Source organism: Spermophilus citellus (genome assembly GCF_964194105.1).
Source record: "Spermophilus citellus genome assembly, chromosome: 12".
In the NCBI taxonomy this organism is placed as follows: Eukaryota; Metazoa; Chordata; class Mammalia; order Rodentia; family Sciuridae; genus Spermophilus; species Spermophilus citellus.
The window spans coordinates 70,550,474-70,571,081 of record NC_138198.1 but is presented as its reverse complement, the minus strand read 5'-3'; the positions used below and the strand labels follow the sequence as shown (position 1 = coordinate 70,571,081).

The 20,608-nt window shown below is 48.8% G+C and overlaps 1 protein-coding gene across 1 annotated transcript in view; it reads left to right on the top strand.

Moving 5' to 3' along the window:
* LOC308631648 (DNA excision repair protein ERCC-6-like 2) overlaps nucleotides 1–2,606 on the top strand; it is a gene marked incomplete at its 5' end in the record, with an annotated part of 80,202 nt that extends 77,596 nt beyond the window's left edge. The window contains 2 exon segments of the mRNA XM_081263028.1: nucleotides 627–1,000; nucleotides 1,003–2,606. Of these exon segments, the coding sequence (XP_081119154.1) occupies nucleotides 627–1,000; nucleotides 1,003–1,595 (967 nt within the window). The 3' untranslated portion in view covers nucleotides 1,596–2,606.
* Nucleotides 2,607–20,608: the final 18,002 nt, after the last annotated feature.

Here is a 20,608-nt window from a genome sequence, read left to right as displayed (position 1 = left end):
TTTATTATTAATATCCTATACTAAAACTGCAACTTCTTCAAATAATATCTCACCTCTCAAGCTGTCTATACTAAAAGTGGACCAATTGAAAAAAAAAAAGAATCAAGGCTTAACAGTTTACAACTTTCCTTTTAGGCTCATCGAAAAAATCTTATAAAATTTCTATGCTGTATTTGTAGAAAAAGGGTAAAGGAGAGAGAAAGAAAAATATTTCTTTCTTAATTCTTCAGAATTTTCTTTCTGTTCACTGAAACCCTTTGACAATATTATTTCATGGATTTTAATACAATATAGATTTTCAAATATACATTATGATTCTCATGTCAGTCATAAATTGGCTCACTGGAGGAGTAGCCAGCTGGAATCCCATAATTCCCAGAAAATACCTGATAGCATAAATCAGAATAACTTAAGAAAGCTGGTGATTTCATGGGCTAACATAATTTTCCTAGTAGCATAAGGAAAGAGGCCGTGATAAAATGCATTCTTGTGTGGAATTAAGCAGACATAAACTAACGGAACAAAATTACATAACTTTGCCTCTACATTTCCTATCATTGATGATGATTTTTCTAAAAATAAAATATAATGAAAATAACCACTGATTTTCTTCATTCAATCTTTAGAAAACAATTTGAAGAAATGGCTTCTTTCTTTAACCTGTCTTCTGTAAAGGAATTTGCTATACATATAACTAACGCCACTTCAGAAGATCGACAGAGAATGCTAAGAGACTTTTATGCTTCTCAGCATCTGGAGGTGAAAGAATTTTTCGTGGATTCTGCTTCAGAATTCATCAAATCTGCCCACAAGGAAGGAGAGAGTACCAGAAATAAATGTAAAGAAAGAAACTCTTTTATAAAAAGAAAACCATCACATTCTAAAAGTTTGTCCTTTAGAGATTGTACCAACCAAATTTCTCAAATTTGCAGTCCAAAAGCATCTAAAGGAAAATCAGTTAAGTTTCAGAGTGACGGTGCGTGTCAGGAAGAGGCACTTTCTATGATTCAGAAACTGCAAAATCACCTATTAGCTCTGCTCACGAGATTGACAGTGGGGACGATGGGCAAGCCTCCAGAGACCCGGCGGCCTCCCACTCTCCCAAGGGCAAGTCAGAGGCACAGGAGAGGCAGCTGGAAAATACCAAGCAAGTCCCAAAGGACCTCACAGGGACAGGCATCTCAAGAAACAGACCCCTTTGCAAGTCAGAAGACAAAAAGGTAGAAAATCCAGAGTTCGGAAATGCTTCTGTGGAAGGCTTGCTTGGTGACACCTCTATTCTCGATGACCTCTTTAAAAGTCACGGGAACGGTCCCACACGACTGCCAAAGAAGGTTCTTTCAAGGCCCATGGAAAAAACAAAACAGAGACCAAAATACTTTTGGGACATCTTGAATGAGCAGAATGAGGACAGTCTCAGTAAACTCACCGACGTAGCAGTTATAGAGACCCTGTGTGCAAAAGCACCCCTTGCCGTACACTGCAAAAGGAAGGAAGGGCAGGAAACTTCCCTCTGGAAACCCAATGAGAAGTTTCTGTGGAAAACATTTAACTCCAGTGATACAGAGAACACAGCCAACACACAGAGAGAGTGACACACAAGTGTGTGAATGAATCAGTACACCAGCGAGCTGCCGCTGTCGGTGTCATCAGCACTGTGTCCACACTGATGATACTGTCCCAACACAGTGGTCGGCTTATATTTTTATTAAATTCTTATTTTAGGGTCTGTTAGTTTCAGATGTCGTGATTTGCTTTCCTTGATATGTGACTTGATCTTTTGGCTTTAGTTTTGATTTGGGCACTGGGGACTGAACACAGGGCCTCTCCACCACCAAGCCATGTCCCCAGTTCTGTTTGTTTGTTTGTTTGTTTTGAGACAGGATCTTGCTGAATTGCTGAGTTTGGCCTCAAATTTTCAGTCCTCCTGCCTTAGCCTTCCAAGTTGCAGGGATTACAAGCATGCACCACTGTTCCCAGCTCATATCTGGCTTGATCTTTCAAAAAATATGATTATATTATAGTATAAACATTATGAAATGAAAAAGATTCTAGATTTGTTATCAGAAGACCTTCTGTAACTTTAAATAAGTCACTTTCCCTGGTGTACATTCATTTCCTAACATGAAAGATTCAGGGTTTGAATCTTTCAAGAATATCAATCAACACAAATATCCTTTCAGTTTGAAAAACCAATTCACTCTCCCAAGTGCCTTTTAGTCATAGGTCAAATCATGCCCCCACATCAGGAGGGATACCCTGATGTGTTTCTTTCTTACAAGCGTCTGGAAAATCTTTAAGTGCTTTCCTTTTCCCTTGGTATCATGTTCTATTATTTAATAATTATTTAATGATTGTTTCAGATGAAATTAGTACTGAATGTATGGTATTGTGTTAAAATGCTAATTTTATAAATGCTTGAAATCAAAGGTAAATGTTGGATGGTTATATGAGATAGGATGCTAAAGTAATAGGATTGCTAGATACCAACACTCAACTTTTTATAAAACTATTAGGATTTAATTAATATAAATAAAGTTTTGCATAGTGCTTTTATTTATTTAAGAAGGAAGAAATGAATAAATATGTGATTTTATTTGAAGCTGGGCCATTTTGTGGAATTGAATTTAAATGGCTTATACCCAACCTGAAAAGGGCTCCTTGTTGAATTTACTTGTTTAGGAACATTCCTTCCGCCACTGTGTTCTGAGCTGGGAGCTTGAGCCCCAGAGGTCAGGCATAACTACTGGTAAAAGCAAAGAGGTCCTGTCTATAAAGAATCACATGTGCAGAGCCCCAGCATCAGGCCCGGCCCGGGGAAGGCAGGGGCCTGGGGCAAGCAGGAGCCCGGGGCAAGCAGGAGCCCGGGGGAGGCAGGGACTCCGTTATACTTGCCAGCTGCATTAGGAGGCAGTGTCCATCCAGAAAGCAGAGTGATCCAGGTTGTACTCAGACATCACTGTTAGGAAAAGGGCCTTGGGAGTACCAGGGATGGGGAGCTGTTGCTCAGAAGTGGGAAAAAAAAAAAGAAAAGCAGAATCTTTTCTCAAGGCACTGAATGGCCAGGTGTGCCCTGGAGCAAAATATTGCCCTCAACATGGCAGAGCAGGCAGACACCTCAGGACCAGAAAGGGGAAAAAAGAGGAGGGGATTGAGGCCCACAGTCCCCTTCAAGGGTGCATCCCCAGTGACCTAAAGACCCCCCACTGAGTCTTACCTCCGAAAGACCCCACGACTTCTCAGCAGCACCTTGGGGTGCAAGCCTTTGCCACGGGGACCTTTGTGGGAACACTTAAGACCGAAGGCTCAACCGCAGGAGTCCTCCAGCCCTACCCACTGTGTGTGTCACCAGCTGAATGGGTGGCCTCAGGAAAATGTGCTGCTTTCAATCTTCGTCTTTCCACTAAATTAGAGATGAATTAAATTGTTGGTATTCAGCTTTTTTTTTTTTTTAAGCAAATGAACTTTATCAGAAGCTCTGTGATTAAAACAATTCAAGTCAGGTCTGCAGTGCCAGCAGCACTGCTGGGCTCTGAGGAGCAGGAGGCTAGTGTGAAAACCACAGGGATGGATGAGATCATGGCTAAGGAACCTTCCAACTCCAAGTTTCCATGATTCTGTTTGCCACAGTCTGTCTTTTTTACTTCTTTTGAAAGCAATGATGGTTTCTGGCAGCCAGCATTTACCACACAGCTCTGAACAGTGGAAACTGAGGCAGGGTACAGACACTTCAGCCTTTGAATTCCTCGGTGTTCCCTTAAAATCCCTGAGACCACTTCTTCAAGGAAATTGATAACATCTGCAATTGGTACAGCTGTCCTAAAATAGTCAAGGCAGAGGAGCCTCAGTCCTCAGAGACAAGTTGGCGATACACTTTCCTTGTGTCTTCAGAGAAGGAGGAAGCCACAAGCAATACAGAGTTGTTCTTCCAAATTCAGGGGTGGAGTTTCCAGACTCAAGGTATCCTTCCTTCTGATGTTAAAACAACCCTCCTTATGAAATGGTGATAGGAGAGCATAGTTTTTAGAATTTTTATTGTCCTTACTTCATATAAAAGCTGGTAACCATATGTCAATCCCAAAAGTTTTATTTGACATTTACTCGTCTATAAAATCCCAAAGAATGGAGATCACAGCCTGCCTTCAAGGTCATTTTTAATATACAAGCAAACAAGCTCCATCAGTTAGGATGTCACAAATCCAGTTAAGAATGGATGTGTGGGACTCTCCAGCAGTGTCACTGAACCCATAGGTCCTATGAGGTGCACAGGTCCTCAAAGAACCCTGGGGGCAGGGGCAGGTCTCTGTCCCAGCTCCTCGCCTACCTCTGTGATCACCACAAAAGTGACCTTGTCCACCTCCCACCTGCTTCTGCAAAGCTCCTTCCATCTGGTGCTCTTGGGAATTCTGACAGGACGGTTCACAAGCCACTTCCCACTGGGTGACTGCCCGGTGCACAGGGCCTGTTCATGGCTGGTGGGAAGAACATCTCACTTCTCCCTTGTTCAAGGGCAACATGAAGGCTGTCTTGCCTCCTATGGATTCACAGAGTTTTACAAATCAAAACAGCCCCTCTTGACATTTACCTTCCCAGAGGAGGAAAGAGGCACTTTGACTTTTCCTTCCATGGTCCCAGGCTGTGCTGTCCCCAGCCCGTGCTGTCCCCAGCCCTAGGCTGTCAAATCAGAAGCACCTACAGAGGCTCGACAGTGCACAGACGCCAGGTCCCCCCTCAGAAAACTGCTGCAGGGGTCTAGAGCTGGGCACTGGCGCCTTTGTGGCTTTCAGCTTTCACAGTCACTCTGACATACCGGTGCTCAGCCTGAGGTTTGTTCTTGAGCAAGGCTCACCTGCTGGCCTTCTATTCACCTAAGAATCACCATCTCCAGAGAGGCACTTCAGCAGCTCCCCGACCCTACCTCCTTCCACACGACCCCACCCATGCCACCTCCAACCCTGTGAAAATCCAGTGACACGGGGCCAAGTTCATGATGGAGCCTACTCTCTACTTTGTTTGAAAGCCCAGAGTCATCGTTCCTATAGAGATGTCCACACACAGCTGTGTATACATGTTCAAGACAGCATGATTCACAGCAACCAAAACAGGGGAGCAACCCAAGTGTCCATAGATGGGTGAACAGATGTGCAAAATAAAGCATGTGTGTGTTACATGATCCAGCTTTCAAAAGGAAGGAAATTCTGACGCATGCTATGACACAGATGAACCTTGAGGACCTTAGGCAAAATGAAATAAGACACAGAAGAACAAATATCATATGATCCCACTTACATGAGTTAGCAGAGAGAACGCAGACGTGGGTTGCCGGGAAATGCAGGGAGGGAGCAGATGGGTGTGGAGTTTCAGTTTTCAAGTCCTGGAAATAGATAGTGGTGATGGTTGCACAATAATCTGATTGTATTTAATACCATTAATGGTACAGTGTGCTTAAAAATGGATAAGATGGTAAATTGTGTTATATATATTTTGCAACTTAAAAATGGGGGGAAAGATAAAGATATATCCAAAAGCAACTCACTCAATGTTCCATACCAGATTTTAAATATGTGAGATTGACTTTCTATCAATTTCATTTATATATTTGGAATTACAACATAAATTGCAGTTTTGGTTTTTACATTGCAATTCCATATGACATTTTTTAAAGCTTCCCTTGTTTTAAAAATTTTGGAAAATAAAATTTATAGTATTATTTTTCTGATTATACTTGTCAGTATGAACTTTATTTGCTTTGCTGCAGGCTAACCTATTATGATGGCCATTTTTATTCTCTACATTTCCAAATTTAAGACCAGACTTAATCACAGACCATTCCCATCTTAAAATGGTTCAATTTAGGATTTTTTTTTAAATTTTTTTATGATGGTGCAAAAAGCAATCCACATTCAGTAGAAACCAAGCTTCAAGTTGTGTTGATTGAGCAATACTGCAGTTAGGACACTCTGTCAATATGCCCACCTGTAGGTTAATATGAGTTTTCCAAGCATGTTTAAGAAAGGCTAGCCTAAGCTATGAAACTCCCTGGGTGTATTAAACACTGTTTTGGTTTATGATATTTTTTCAAGTGATGATGGGATTAGGCATGTGTAGGATGTGCAGCCCATTATAATCAAGCAGAATCCTGGTGTGGATACGAAGCTTTTCTGGTACTAACAGATAATAACACCAAACTAATAGTCTTGGATTTCAGGATTCCCTCTTCTAGTTAAAAATCAAGATTGCCTTTTTCTGCAGATGTCTTCTGGGTTAGCTAAATGTCCCCTCAGTGTCATAAAGAAATGAAAGAAACTCACTTTATATTGTTTCAGTTTCCCTAGTAACTTCTATATGAAGTGTGCACCTCTGAATTTCTTACATGTCTCTAAGGAAGCTCTAATGAGTCTTCTTGTAAAGAGAAAATATGAATACCACCCCTGCTACATCTTTTAACTCTGGATTTTCTTTATTTTTTGGTTGTGTGGAACAGACATACACCTGGACTGAAAACTAGAAACATCAAAAGAAGTCTCATAATGGCTGATTAATATGTTTTTTCTTCTTTCATAACGTTGTTAGAGAACATCTGGTCCTATGGGACCAGAGTGGACCCTCTGCCCACCTACCAGCATCCTCACGTCCTTGGGCTCCCACTGCCAGGGCCCTGGGTGCCTCCAGCTGCCTGCAAAGCCTGAACTCCCCCCAGAGTTCTGGCGCCTCCTCCTCATGCTCACCAACCCTGGTGGCTTCAGTGCCCTTCTCAGCAACCCAACAGCGTTGTCTTCTCAGTGAGGTCTCTCCCAAGGTCCCAGCACTACATCAAACCTGTTCCTGCTGGGACCTCCCGACTTCCCCAATGACACTGTGGTAGTCACTCCACCATTCTAGTAGAGGAAATGCCTCCTGCAGAATGCACGGGTGAGCAGAACACTCCGGGTCATCGAAGGTCACCCCTGGGGCAGCAACTGCCAACAGGCCAGGACTAGGCCACTGCTGCCAGCCCCGTGGAACCCTAGCAGAGGAGCCATGTCCCTCCAGAACTGGCCCTGAAAGACACCGGAGGGTGCAGTGGGAGGTGATCAAGCCCGAAGGCCAGACTGCTCTTCCTCCAGTCTAGCTTGGCCTTTAAAATGTCCCCGAGAAAGAAGCTAGGCCTGTTAGCTGGGGACCGTGGCTGGAAACCGCTGTGCTGGGGCCCCAAACCCGAACCGGGGACGCACCACCCCCAAGCAGGGGAGAGAATCTGTTCCTCCAAAGCAGGTTTATTGTTTTGGAGGAAAAGAGCGCGGACTAGGTGCTGCCCTGGCGGTACCCAGAGCGAACCCCAGGAGCTGGCGAGGCCCAGGTCCCTGCGAGCAGGAAGCAGGCCTGGCCCTGCGGCTGTGAGCCTCGCGGCTGGTCCTCCGAGGTCAGCGGGAAAGGGCAGCGGGAAACAGCCCCTGGGGTCCTCCCGTGGAGCTGGACGGCTCCGCGCTCCGCAGGTGGCCAGGGAGCCAGGCGGAGTCTGCGCTGCGCAGCGACTGGCGCCAACTGAGGGATCAGTGTGCCCAAAGCCAGGGATGGTGATACGGCGTCGTCACACGGGTGGGGGCCTTAGAGTTAGGGCTGGCGACGGGCGGGAGCGGATGTGGACCCCGGCTTGCGGTGTGGACCCCTGGCGGTGGGGCCACCCTGCGCAGACAGCACGCAGGCCCGCGGGGCAGAGTCCAGTCGGCGGGCCTTGGGAGGCCAGGGTGGCCCGCCTCTGCCCTCCCCGCCCTGGACGCCGGGTGCGCGCGGCGGCGGCCCGGGGTCTGGCCGACTGCCCGCTGGAAGCCAGCCTCAACCTGATGGGAGCACCACAACCTGAAGGGCACGCGGAGCTGGGGGCGGAGGCGCCAGCAAGGTCGGCGGGATGGCAGCCCCGCCTGCAGACCGAGGTGCTGGCGAGAGGAGAGGGGACACCAGCGGGTGCCCGCACAGGCTCACCTGCGTCCTGGGCCGCTACGGGAAAGCGGCCACCCTAAAGAAACGCCCTGCGGCTGCCCGGAGGCCCCCCACCCTTAAGACTGGCCTTGAAGCTGCCAGCCCTGTCTTTCTTCTCCTCCCAGCAGAGCCGGCAGGTTCCCCAGCCTACGATCCAGGCCTGCAGAGAATTTCTCCAAAATACTTCCGGAACTCCAAGCCAAGGGCCCTGTTCCCGCCCTCCACCTATAGACTTCCCCTGGGTCCTAGTCCTTACGCTCCTTCCTCTCCACTGGGCTTCCCCAGGCGCTTGGAAAGACACTCAGGGACCTGGCTGGTGCAAACCTGGCGTTTTCTCTGTTCCAAAGGCCAAGGGAGTCGTCTGGGAAACAGAGACTAGAGACATGGCGCACATTTATTGAGCACTTACTAGGTGTCATTTAACACTTTGAGTGGATTTTCCCTTTTAATCTGTCCAACAGCCCTTTGGGGCAGGTATTATTATCTCTGTTCTGTGGAGGTAGAAACTGAGGCAGCCTGGGAGCAGAGGCAACTTCAAGTCTGTTTCTCCGCCATTGCAGTGTGCTTGTGCAGGAAGTCAGGAGTCCTAACGGGTGGCAAGACCCACAGCCCTAGCCATGCCCTAGGGCCTGATGGCAGCTAGTAGTGTCTGTTAACAGATCCAGCAGGTGGATGTCAGGTTCAGTTTGATCTGGAATGTGTCACAGCCTGCCTGTAGAGGATTAGTGGTCTGAGTTCCTTGGGGTGGGTGAGCAGCTCAGTGTCCACCTTTGACCCCTCAACCCTGGACATCCTCCTTCAGCGTTCTAGGTTGGCAGCATCCTGAGACACCCCAAGGTCCTCTCATTCCCTCTCCTCCCTCCCCCAAAGACACAAGCTCAGTACACACACACACACACACACACACACACCTGCCCTCCCCTTTTCCTGCCAAGCACCAGCCTGCATGTGGATGAGGCCTTGTGTGGGCTCCACTAATGCCCTTTGTTCTAGGAGGGGAGGGCGCACCCACCTTTAATGAGTGGCTGGGAAATCAGGGACCAAGGGCAGTCCCCCTTCCAGTGCCTAGAAGTGACACCACAGGGTCCCTGGCCCCCTTTTCCTGCCCAAGAATTAGTGAGGATCACACATGCACATGAACACACACTCACTCCCCTCCCCTGGCTGGTCTCAGGCGCAGCTCGATGCAGCAGCTCAGTGGACATCAATCACCCAAACCCAGTGTCTCCAACTGACTCAGTTCTGCTCTCCATCAAAAACTGGCTTTGTTTCTTTGTAGTGAAACCTTTGAAATCCTCTCTTCTAGTTTTTGGAAATATATAGTAGAGCACTGTTAACTGGAGTTGCCCTCCTGTATAGTAGATTGAGATGGGAATTTGGGGATACAGAAAGAGAGAGACTGGGTTTCAAAAGAGAAGCACCCATCAGCTGTTGGAATGGAGGAATGCCCCCAAGAACCTTGGAAATGCAAAACAAGCTTGAGTAACCCAGTCCATGGCCTTAACCCACACCCTTGACCCACGTCTTTGACCCATGCCCTTGGCCCGTGCCCTTGCCTGCCAAAAAGTAATATGAGTAATTTTCAAATGTTGTAAAAAACCTGCATGGAATTTTGTCACTCCACCCTGGCTACACCTCTATTTCAGCTCCTAACTACTGCCACTCTTTAAATATAACACCCCAGACCAGGAGGTCACTGTCTCACCCTCTGGAGAAGGTCTGCATTGCATTCTCCCTTAAACACGTGTCCTTGCTTTACCCCATAGGCATCTCCCTTGACATTGCCCACATTCTCCCTTGACTGTGTATCTACTTTCCTAAGTAAACCTCTGTCCATTCCTCTGACGAACATGTGTGGAAATTCTTTTCCATCACATAAGCCAAGGACCCCCTGGTCCTGAGTCAAGCTTCCCCTTCTCTCCAGGAACTCCCCTGGACCCTTCTCCAGGGACACACTCTCTGTGACAGGACCACCAGCACTTATTCCTCCTGTTAACTTCGTCACTACTGACCAACTTCTTGCCGTCCCCACCGCTGTGACCCCAGTTCTATTCTCAGTGTCTATAAGGTCAGCTTCATAGCTTGGAGATCACATGGTATTTGCATTTCTGTGCCTGGCTTCTTTCACATCATATAATGTCCTATAGGTTTATCCATCTTGTCACAAATGATAAATGTCTCCGATGATGGACATACTAATTACCCTGATTTGATTGTTACACAGTTTATACATGCATCAACATGTCACATTGTAGCCCATAAATTTGTACAATCCATGTGTCATGTTCTTTTTTAAAAAAAAACAAAAAAACATCTGCTTTGTTCTCTACTTGCATAAGTGCCAAAATGGCTGCGGAAGCTCCAGCTCACTTGCTTCCAACATCGAGTCCTACGGGAAGGAAGCAGGCAGACCTGTGTGCTAACTCCATGGCTGGCAAGAGGAGCCCCCTCTGAGTTCCATGGCCTGAAGGGATGCAGAGGTGGAGCTGAGGTGAATTCTAGGAGCAGCGTGAATGGATACTGAGCAGCCCCAACACCAAAAGCCCACCATGGTCTAATGCCGCCTGTTATTTTCCTGCATAAAATTCCTCAAGTCACATTTTCCCAATTAAAATTTTGTCAAGGTGACTTGATCCTCCTGTGGATACAAGTTTAAATCCTTGTTGAGCTTTCTCTTTGTTGGCATTGCTGTTTCCACCAGTTATGTTCAATCAGAATTTAGTTTTAAAACTGGTCACTTGGACACATCTCAGCTGGCCAAGAACTGTGGGCAACGCAGGAAGCCGGTGCCTGTGAGGTGCCTGCAGGGAGGTGGAGATGTCTAGTGTGAAGACAAGCCACTGTCCTTAGTTTAACAGAGACTTCAAACAGCTGTTAGAATGGCTATGGCAGGACAGACCTCGAGGTGCCCACTGGAAGCATCCCTGCCCCCAGAGAGCCCAGAGCAGCACCTGGCTCAGACACACCAGGCCACACCACACACCTCACACAGGGTACCACACACCCTCTCCATGCGCACACACAGGACACTCCACTCATGTACACACACACCACATGGCCCGTGCCACATGCATGCACACACACACACACACCCACACACGCACAGACACATGCACACCATGCTTTTGCTCTAGACATTCAGTGGCCAAAATCAGCTCCTTCTAGTCTCAGAGACAAAGATTCTTCTATAGGGACATGTTAAAGAAGATCTGCAAGGAGACAGGTGAGAGGAAGAGAGGCAGGAGGGGCCAGATGGAGGCACGTCCATCCTGAAAGGCAGCCATCCCTGGTGAAGAGCCTCCAGGGCCACCAGGGCAGGAGGATACGGGTGGTGCCTGACACCCAGGGACTGCAAGTGCTTTTGCCCTGACTCCCAGGGACAGGGGTGTGAAGACCCAGCTCCCTGGTGCAGGCCAGGCTAATCCAGGGCGCAGCTATCACTGTGCAGGGGCAGCAAGATCAGGCCGAGCCTCAGCTGCCTGGCCCTGCCCTCACCTGGCCCTGCCCCTGCCTGGCCCTGCCCCTGCCTGGCCCTGCCCCTGCCTGGCCCTGCCCCACTCCCTCCAGCCTCCCCAGGTAGCTCCTGGGGCCTACTCAGACCCTTCAGGAAGCAGATCCAAGATGGAGTCAGAGGTGCTGGAGATGTCTCAGGAGCAGCCCAAGAGGGCCTCTGCCATGATACAGGCCTGGCCTGGGTGAAAGAGGAAAACCAGGGAGGGGGACAGGGAGGAGGAGCAGGGGACTCCAGCAGCCCAGCGTGGGGCCTCGGAACTTCCTCTCCCTGCCTCCTGCCCTCCTAAATATGCCCACCGCCAAAACTCCTGTGACCTGGCCTGCTAAACCCTATAAAACCCAGACCCTTGTTGCAGCCCGCTGCCATTTTAGCCTCGAAAATGTGCCCCTCTGATGTAGAGCGTCGTTGGTCCCTGAGGTCTGCCTCCGTTTCCTCTTCCTGTTTGTATTCTTTTGCATGTGCTTTCAGGGCCCAGTGGCCCCCAGAAATGGTGGGCCCTTTGCCACCACCCTGCTCAGTCAAGGGCCGGGGCTCCCCTGGGAGAAGGTGGCGTGGACCTCTGCCCTGCTTGGGGAGGTTACTAAAGACAGAGCTGAGCAGTGCCCCTGGAGGGCCGCCACAGGGACAAATATCCAGAGCCTCCGCGACTCCGGCTGCTCCTTCTCGGAATTCTTCCTAGGCTCACCTTCATCTGTGGCCTGCATGTCAGGACCTCCCCACCCCCACCTTTTCCTGGCTTTCTGGTCTCTCCCTCCATCTCATCCACACTGTGACTTCAGTCACCGTCCTGCTCCACGTGAGTCTTCGGGTGGCTGCAGAGTCAGCGGCAGCAGGTGCAGTTTTGCAGATGAACTTGGGTCTGAACCTTCCCCTGCCTGCCATCCTCAGTTTCCTGAGCACAGGGTACTTCCCTGCCTCTGGTCTTCAAGAATGAAGTCCTCCTTTCACAGCTGATCAGGGTCGTGTGCTTGAAGGTCCCTTAAAACTAAAACTTTTTTTTTTAAAGAGAGAGAGAGAATTTTTTAATATTTATTTTTTAGTTTTTGGTGGACACAACATCTTTGTTTGTATGTGGTGCTGAGGATCGAACCCGGGCCGCATACATACCACGTGAGCGCACTACCGCTTGAGCCACATCCCCAGCCCCTTAAAATTAAAACTTGAAGCTGCTCTCTTATAGCACTGGCCAGGCTGCTATTCCTCAAGATCATCTATTTTCAAAGTTTCCTGTTTTCCAGAAAAAAACACCCCAAATCCCTATGATTGCACTAAAAACAGCCCCCAGACAATTCCCCCCAGATCCCCTCATTCACACACTGCTTTGCCTGGACATTTTCAGAGCTGTGTGCCTTGGAACCTAGTGCCCTTGAAATATGACCTTAAGCTTCAAGGGAAAAAGTCTCAACTCTCAGGAGCACCCCTCCCCTGGAAGGCTACAATTTGTTCCCTCATATTAAAGGCCTGAGAAGTACGGGCTGTACTCATGGGTTTCCCAACTAAGCCGCAGCCCCCCTTCCCCCAGGGTCATCATGCCACTGAAAGAGAATAGTCAGTGGTCAACAATCAGGGTAATGGGCCCCAGTTAAGGTCCAGTTAAATGTAAAGACCACACCTGAGGCCAGCTGGTAGGAACAAGAATCCCCTGCCCCCCAATAGACCCTTTCTCAAAAGACGCTGGGGGATAGTCCAGCCAACCCCTTTGTCCCAGAGCAGCTAGAAAATGGGAAGTGGTGAAGCCAGGTTTAAAGGTAGGTACTTCCTGTAGTCAGGTGAAGGGGTCTGACATCAGTAGATATGGAGAATGGAGTTCAGGAAACCAGAACAACACCTGGGGAAATTGAAATGCTAATGTCCCCAAGACTGGGACCCATCCTAGAGAACTGTTAATGAAGTAGCTCCCAGCAAACAAGGAGGTGCTAATCAAACCACCCCAGGCCCTTCCTGCCCAGATTACCCCAGTGACCAGTCATGAACTGGCCGCCCTAAGGACAGAGGCGATTTTCTGTAGGTATATTATGGTCCCATAGAGTTCAGAGAGGGTATCAAGAAGGATACTCACTAAGTGGGTATCAGGGGAATCTTATTGGAATTCCCCTGGCAAAAGCACCCAAAGGGTTCTTGTGGGTTTCAGAATCTGTAGAAATGGGGCAGTACCAAGTTGCCTTGGCTCATTTCAAACGCGTTTGACTCTTCCATTTCTCAAAGCTTCTGCATCATGACTTATGTATTTGTGCAAACGCCAGAGCCACTCTATACGAAGTCTGCGTGCTGCTTTGTATTTTCTAGGTTTGATAACACTCTAACCTGGAGGCCACAGGCCAGGCAGGGCCTGTCCCTCCCACAGTAGCAGATCCTGCAGTTGCAAAAGCCTAGCCTTGGAGCTCCCTTTCCTATGCAGACTAACCAAGCCACCTCCCTCAGGCTGCCTGCTGCACCTCCAAGAGGCCACACTCCTCTACCCTAATCACCAGGTCCAGGATCACAGGGGACCACAGCCTAGGACAATTAGAACCAGAATTATTCAAGCCGTCCAACCCTGAGCCTGGTGAGCTTCCTCATCAGTCCCTTGCAGCGAAGCCACAATAAAGCTTTTGTTGATGTCCCACCCCATCTTGTGCCTCCTGACAGACCCTGGATTCCTGAGTATGAATTCTGCTCCTCCCCCATCCCTGTGTCCCCTTTCTGTGCCTGTGTGCCTTACCTGTCCCCTGTGTCTGTGTGCCTTACCTGTCCCCTGTGTCTGTGCGCCTTACCTGTCCCCTGTATCTGTGGGCCTTTCCTGTCCCCTGTGCCTGTGGGCCTTTCCTGTCCCCTGTATCTGTGGGCCTTTCCTGTCCCCTGTATCTGTGGGCCTTTCCTGTCCCCTGTGCCTGTGGGCCTTTCCTGTCCCCTGTGCCTGTGGGCTTTTCCTCCCCAATCAGAACAAACCCCTGGCACATTTTAAAGCACATTTACTTATTTCACAATTTTTAAGGTGCCCACTACCTTTCAGCCATTGTTTAACTACCAGAGAAGGAGCAGTGAACACGCAGTGTCCCTGAGCGTCTCGAGGGCAGAAGGACAAAGAACAGGTAGAGATGGGAGTTTCGTGATCTGAGTCAAGTAGGCCAAGTGGGTAGTTTTTTTGTTTTGTTTTTTTTTTAAAGAGAGAGAGAGAGAGAATTTTTTTTAATATTTATTTTTTAGTTTTTGGCAGACACAGCATCTTTGTTGGCATGTGGTGCTGAGGATCGAACCCGGGCTGCACGCATGCCAGGAGAGCCACATCCCCAGCCCCAAAGTGGGTAGTTTTGTTTTGTTGACAGGTTTGGGTCTTTGGGGTCTGATTTTTTTTTTTCATTTTAGGAAAAATGATCAGGGAAGGTCACTGTAAGGAGGTGACCCTGAGCCAAGGCCTGCACTGTTCCTTCTACACCCAGGGCACCCAGAAGGTCTATGCTGGTGTCTGGAAATATCCAAAGTAAACAGAAAGTTGTATCTTTTGCTCCTGCCCAGCCTGAACGAGCTCTTTCCTAGCAAGCACAGGAGGGCTTGGGTCCAGGAGAGAAGACTCTCCCAGCATCAGCATCTGCTGCTCCAATCGGTGGCTTTCCAAATGCCGTAAGGCTGAGGCGCCCCAAGCACGGGGTCCTGCAGGTAGTCTGGCTGCTCACCAGAAGCCCCGGGGCAGGGTCCAGACCAGCGTACACATGTGCTTACACACTGTCTGGCTTACACACAGGGAGCGAGGCAGAGCTGCACCTCCTCTGTGTCCCATCACCTCCAGGGACCCACTGCCTCCTGCATCTTCAAAGTCCCGCCAACCCGGCCCTGGTCACTGCACTCATGACCCCATTGCCCCAAGCCTGGTCTGCAGGCCCTTCACCTGGGCTCATCCCAGAGGGGCAAGCTGGCCACCTTGAGTCCACATTGCCAGCAGGCAGATATTTAATGATCCAACTAATTTTGGAAAACATTAGAATAAAATAATCATAGGGGAATTTAAATCCCAGGCCCTGAACCATGCTCCCTTCTCCACAGGGAAGCTGGCACCCCCAGCCCCGCGACCAACACCCACGTCCCTTCCTTCATTCAAGGAAGGCTAGGGACCCTGATCTGAAAAGCTACCCCAGCCTCCCCTGGAAACCTCCAGGTATGGACAGAGCCCTTCATGTGGGCAGCTGGGGCCAGGTCGCTGAGCTTGGGGCCTGGCCCAGCTCCCTGTCCACAGCCATCCTCCCCTCAGCATCTGTGCCAGTGACTGCTCCTCCTCAGGACATTCCCCAGGAGCTCTGGAGGTCCAGCTCTGCTCTGCAAAGGATTGTTTATCTTGCCTGGGATTCCAATCGCTGGTCTCCCGCCATTGATCTCCCTGGGGGGTTTGCTTGGGTATTTACATAAATGCTACTTTGATAGTCGCCCTGGCAGAGACTTGTTGTCTATCATGAATGTCCTGTTCCAAACTAGGAACAGCCAAGAGGACCTCTCATACCTTGAGACAGTTTAAATGTAAAGTAGCGACAGCTTTCCAAGAGCCAGGGAGCTGCAGAGCCACAGGGAGAGGAGAGGGGAGCCTCTGTGGGTCTCGAATGTAATGCTGGTCATCTCTGAAATGCTACTATCCTCCCCCAAAACAGCATAACGGCCTGTGAAAAGGTCCAATTCTCATGTCTCCAAGCTGGCTTCAAAATGTCGGCAGTGAATCTTTACATGTGAATCTTTCTATATAGAAAATAGGCCACAGGGAGGAACTTCCCTTACTGTTCCCCTACCTCTCTGCCCCGTCCTGAAGGAGCCCACCACCAAAACTCCTCTTCCTACGACCTGGCCCTGCCTGCCCAAAGTAACTAACTCCCTCCATGACCTGGCTAAGTTAAGGCCCTGTGAACCCAGATCCTCATGGTGGCCGCCGGCCATTTTCTCGTGAAGATGTGCCCTTCTGGTGCTGAGTAAAGCATCACTTCAGGTCTGCCTCTATTTTCCTTTTTGTATTCTCTTTCACGTGCTTTTGCTGTGCATCAAGTATTTTCTGTTTCCCACTTAATCAGATAGCCTGCAGAGGCAGGACCCCACTTCCGGTGGACTAAGAACCAGGCCTCGGGGTTGGCATTCTCATTTGCAGCCCATGTGCCTGGGCCCTCTTTGGATCAATGAAAGCCTTAGTGGAAAGCACTTAATCCTAAACAGTAGTTTATTGGCTCATCCTCCAAATTATAATATCCATTTGCTTGTGTAAACCCAGCAATCACCAATCATAAGCATGAACCACAAAAACCTGCTTCAAGTAGGATTTAGGCTCAGTTTTCATTTTGGGTCTGACATATTATACCTGATCACAGTGTAAGGGACCGGCGAAGCGTTGGAGGAAGAAACCACCAAGAGACCACTCATGCAATTGGCAGAAGGGGATTTATTGATCCAGCATGCTGGGGCTCCGTGCCCACTCAAGGAGAGAGAGAGAGCAGCCCAGAGCCCCGAGCAGGGGTTGAGCAGTGCTTAAGTACACTTTTTGGGGAGGGCGGGGACTTTACATGCATCACAGTCTCCTTTAACAAATCACCATACACCGCGGGAAAATTGAACAATAATTCTTAGACTTGATTAGTACATTCATTGGCGGGAACAGGGCGGGCGGTGGTGATTGGTCACTCCTAAGCGGGGTACACATTCAAACTGATTGGTTTGGGCCTCGAACGCCTACGTGCCAGGCTACACAGGGTCCTAGGTTATTAAACAACCAGAGGGTCAGGGGGAATATTTACTGGGCAGTTCCGGGCATTGTCCTTACAGCTACAGGAATTTCAGGTTTTGGGTGTAGCGGAGGAATTTAACAATACCTGGTCCTTCACTTTTTAACTCAGGCCTTGCAGCTTAGAAACTTTACAAAGCCCGGTCTTTTACACTGTAACTTCAATTTCTTTTACTCTTACAACAGGAAACCATAAATAATTCCTAAGTTGGGTGTACATCTAATAAAGATGTTTTCATTGTTTGCAAACTAAAACTCAAATCAAGGAGGGCCACCAGGAAAGTAGGTGTCCAGACAGGGAGAGCTGGGCCTTGGTACTCACTGCAACTTCTTGCATCTATCACCAGGTAAAAGAAGTTGCCCTGTCTGTCTGCAGTTTCACTTGGGGGATTTTTTTTAGAAACATTCAGTTAGAGGTTTAGGTACAGCCTATTTTAGTTTGAACCTAGATGCTTGGCGCAGACTCTAGGCCTGCCTAGTTATCAGCCATCTCATCTGCAGGGGAGGGAAAGGGAACCAGGGTGAGGAGCCATGGGGTAGAACTTTGGGAAACCGCTGGGCCTATGGGAAACCTGTTAGAAATTTGTCCTGATAACTGTTGTTCTGGTTTGGATGTGAGGCGTCTCCCAAAAGCTCATGTGTAAGATAATGCAAGAAAATTCAGAGAAGAAATGACTGGGATAAAAGAGCCTTAAGCCAATCAGTGGATCCTTCACCTGATGAGATTAACTGAGTGGTAAGTGAATGTAGGTGGGGTGTGGCTGAGGAAGGTGGGGCATCGGGGCATGAGTTTAGATATGTATTTGTGTTTGGCAAGTAGATCTCTCTCTCTCTCTCTCTCTCTCTCTCTCTCTCTCTCTCTCTCTCTCTCTCCTCTCTGATCATGTGAACTGCTTCTCTCTGCCACACTCTTCTGCCATAATGTTCAGCCTCATCTTGAGGAACGGTGTTGAACTTCTATGGACTGAGACCTCTGAAACTGTGAGCCCCTAAATAAACCTTTATAATTGTTCTAGTTGGGTCCTTTAGTCACAGTGGTGAAAAAACTGACTAAAACAGAAATCAGTACTGGGAGTTGGGGCTGTAGTTGTGATGAACCTGACTGTGTGGTTCATGTTTTTTGGAGCATTTTGGAATTGATGGGAGGAATTTTGAGATGTTTAGCAGTTCAAGCTGGAAATGCTTTAGATTGTTGTAAATTGAGCTTAATGGTTGATTCTGTTAGAAGCTCAGACCAGAATGTCAGTAGGACTGTGGACAGTGAAGACAGAGCTCAAGAGGGTTCAGAGAAGGAGGTCTCTATTGGAATTTTGAATAGAGGCCATTGGTGTTATGTTCTGGCTAAGAAGTTGTCTGCATTTTGTCTGTGTCCTGAGACGTTCTATGAGGCTGATTTTTAAAGTGATGGACTCTTAATATGGTGGAAAAAGAATACTTAGGCAGCATAGCGTTCAGGAGGTGGCATGGATATTGCTGGCAGCTTTTAGCCAAGTTTATTGTGATATTCAGGAGCAGAAAGCAGAGCAGAAAGATTTCAAAAACTTGGGCTTAAAAGATGGGAATAAAACTGGGCCTAAAGAAATTGTAGTTGTTAAAGACTTTACTGCCACTAAGGAAATGCTAAAGACTTTGCCCAGAGACAATAAGAAAGATGGCTTGAGGGGCATCTCTGGAGCTCGGAAGACCACACCCATCTCAGGCTCAAAGGAGTAAAAGTGAAAATTCTCTTGAGACCAGTGGGGGATCCTTCTTGCACAAGGAGGCCTAGGAAGTGTTTTCAGCATTCTCAGTTACCCAGACACTCGGAGGCTGCTTCAGCCAGGGAGGCTTGGCTGTGTTCAAGATGGTGGCAACCTTGGTGTCAACCATGTGGTGCTGGTTCTGTAGGAATGCAGGTTGCTGGAATTAGGGGGCCATAGAGGCTTCTAACAAGATTTCAAAAGAAGGCCTTGGAGCCCGGCAGGATCAGAGGCACTCCCTGAGATGTCAAAGTGTGGAACTGTGAGGAAGAAGCCGAAGCTGCAGCGGAGACCCCCAAGATTAAGAAATGCCAATAATGTGGGACAGTGTCCTAGGAAAGCTGCAGGAATCAAGCAGAGACAGGCCCACAGAAAGGCCACTTGGGCTGCAATCAACAAGGTCACAGAGGCAGAGCTATAGAAGCTCATTGAACAGAACATCACAATGCCATGTGCCCCAGAAGCCAGACGTGGAGTCACAGGAATTGTTTGTCCAGCTGGATTTCAGTCTTGCTTTGGTTCTATCTATAAGGTCATTACTTAGAAAGATGGAAGGCTTCCTGTTCTGGCTTGAGTGACCTCTGAGTGGAAAGATGCACTCTGCCAGCACAGGACACACAGCCAGGGCCTGGTGTGGATGGAGTGGCATCATCTGGCCTTGGGCCTGTGGTTAAGGTACACAGGATTCCGCGTGGAAGCAGCACTAATGGGCAGATGGGCCAGAAGTGCACTGGGCTAGAGGTTCAGTTGAGGCACATCATGGTGGGTTAGTGGGGTGCCTCATGGGGGTTATTGGACCACAGGCAGATTAGTATTTCATTTGCATTTTAAAACTCAGTGAAAGATTGGAGCATCCTGAGTCCACCCATGACTGGGGAGCGGGCAGGGACTTGAGCCAGTACCAAGGTAAGCAATGGGGGAGAAGGAGTGGAGAGGGCGAGAAGGATGGGAAGTGGTATCCAGAACAATCCAGCCTGAATTAAAGGAGAGAAGGAAGACAGAGGAAGGTAGGACCGAGGACAGCTTACCACACAGGTTCCTCTGGAAGGGCAGATGGTGTCCCTGAAGTCAGAAACAAAGTGTCCACAGGCGGAGGGGGGATGGCTGCAGGGGGGACACTTTTTCTTAGATGTGCCACCAAGAAACAGCAGCACAGACCACCTGGGGTGGTAGAGATGTGCAGAAACATAAAAAGCCCAGCCAGGCTGGGAGAACACATGGGCATGGACACATGGCCTGTCTATGGGGTCATTCTCCACCCTCTGGGGCTCAGCTGCCCACATGCAGGAGGAGAGACAGCGGGTGAGGGCTGGGTGCAGGACCAAGGCTTCGGGCCCACTCTGGCTGCTGTCCTGTGGGCAGGAAGCAGAGAGATTGCTGTCGTGAGAGGAGAAGAAGGAAGTGAACTGCGGTGGTTTTAAAACATGCCCCCAAGTTCTTTGCCGCTCTTCTCTTCAAAGGTGGAGTCTCAGTCCCCTCACTTTGACTCTGAGCTGGACCTAGCAACTGGCCTCTAAGGCATGTGGAAATAACAGTGTGTGACTGCAATTCTAGGTCACAAAAGACTTTGAGTCATCCTCCTTGCTCCTCTTTCTCACTGCCCTTGTTCCAGGGAGGCTGCAGCCATGTTGAAAGGATGCTCAAGGGGTCCCACAGAAGCTTTGGCTC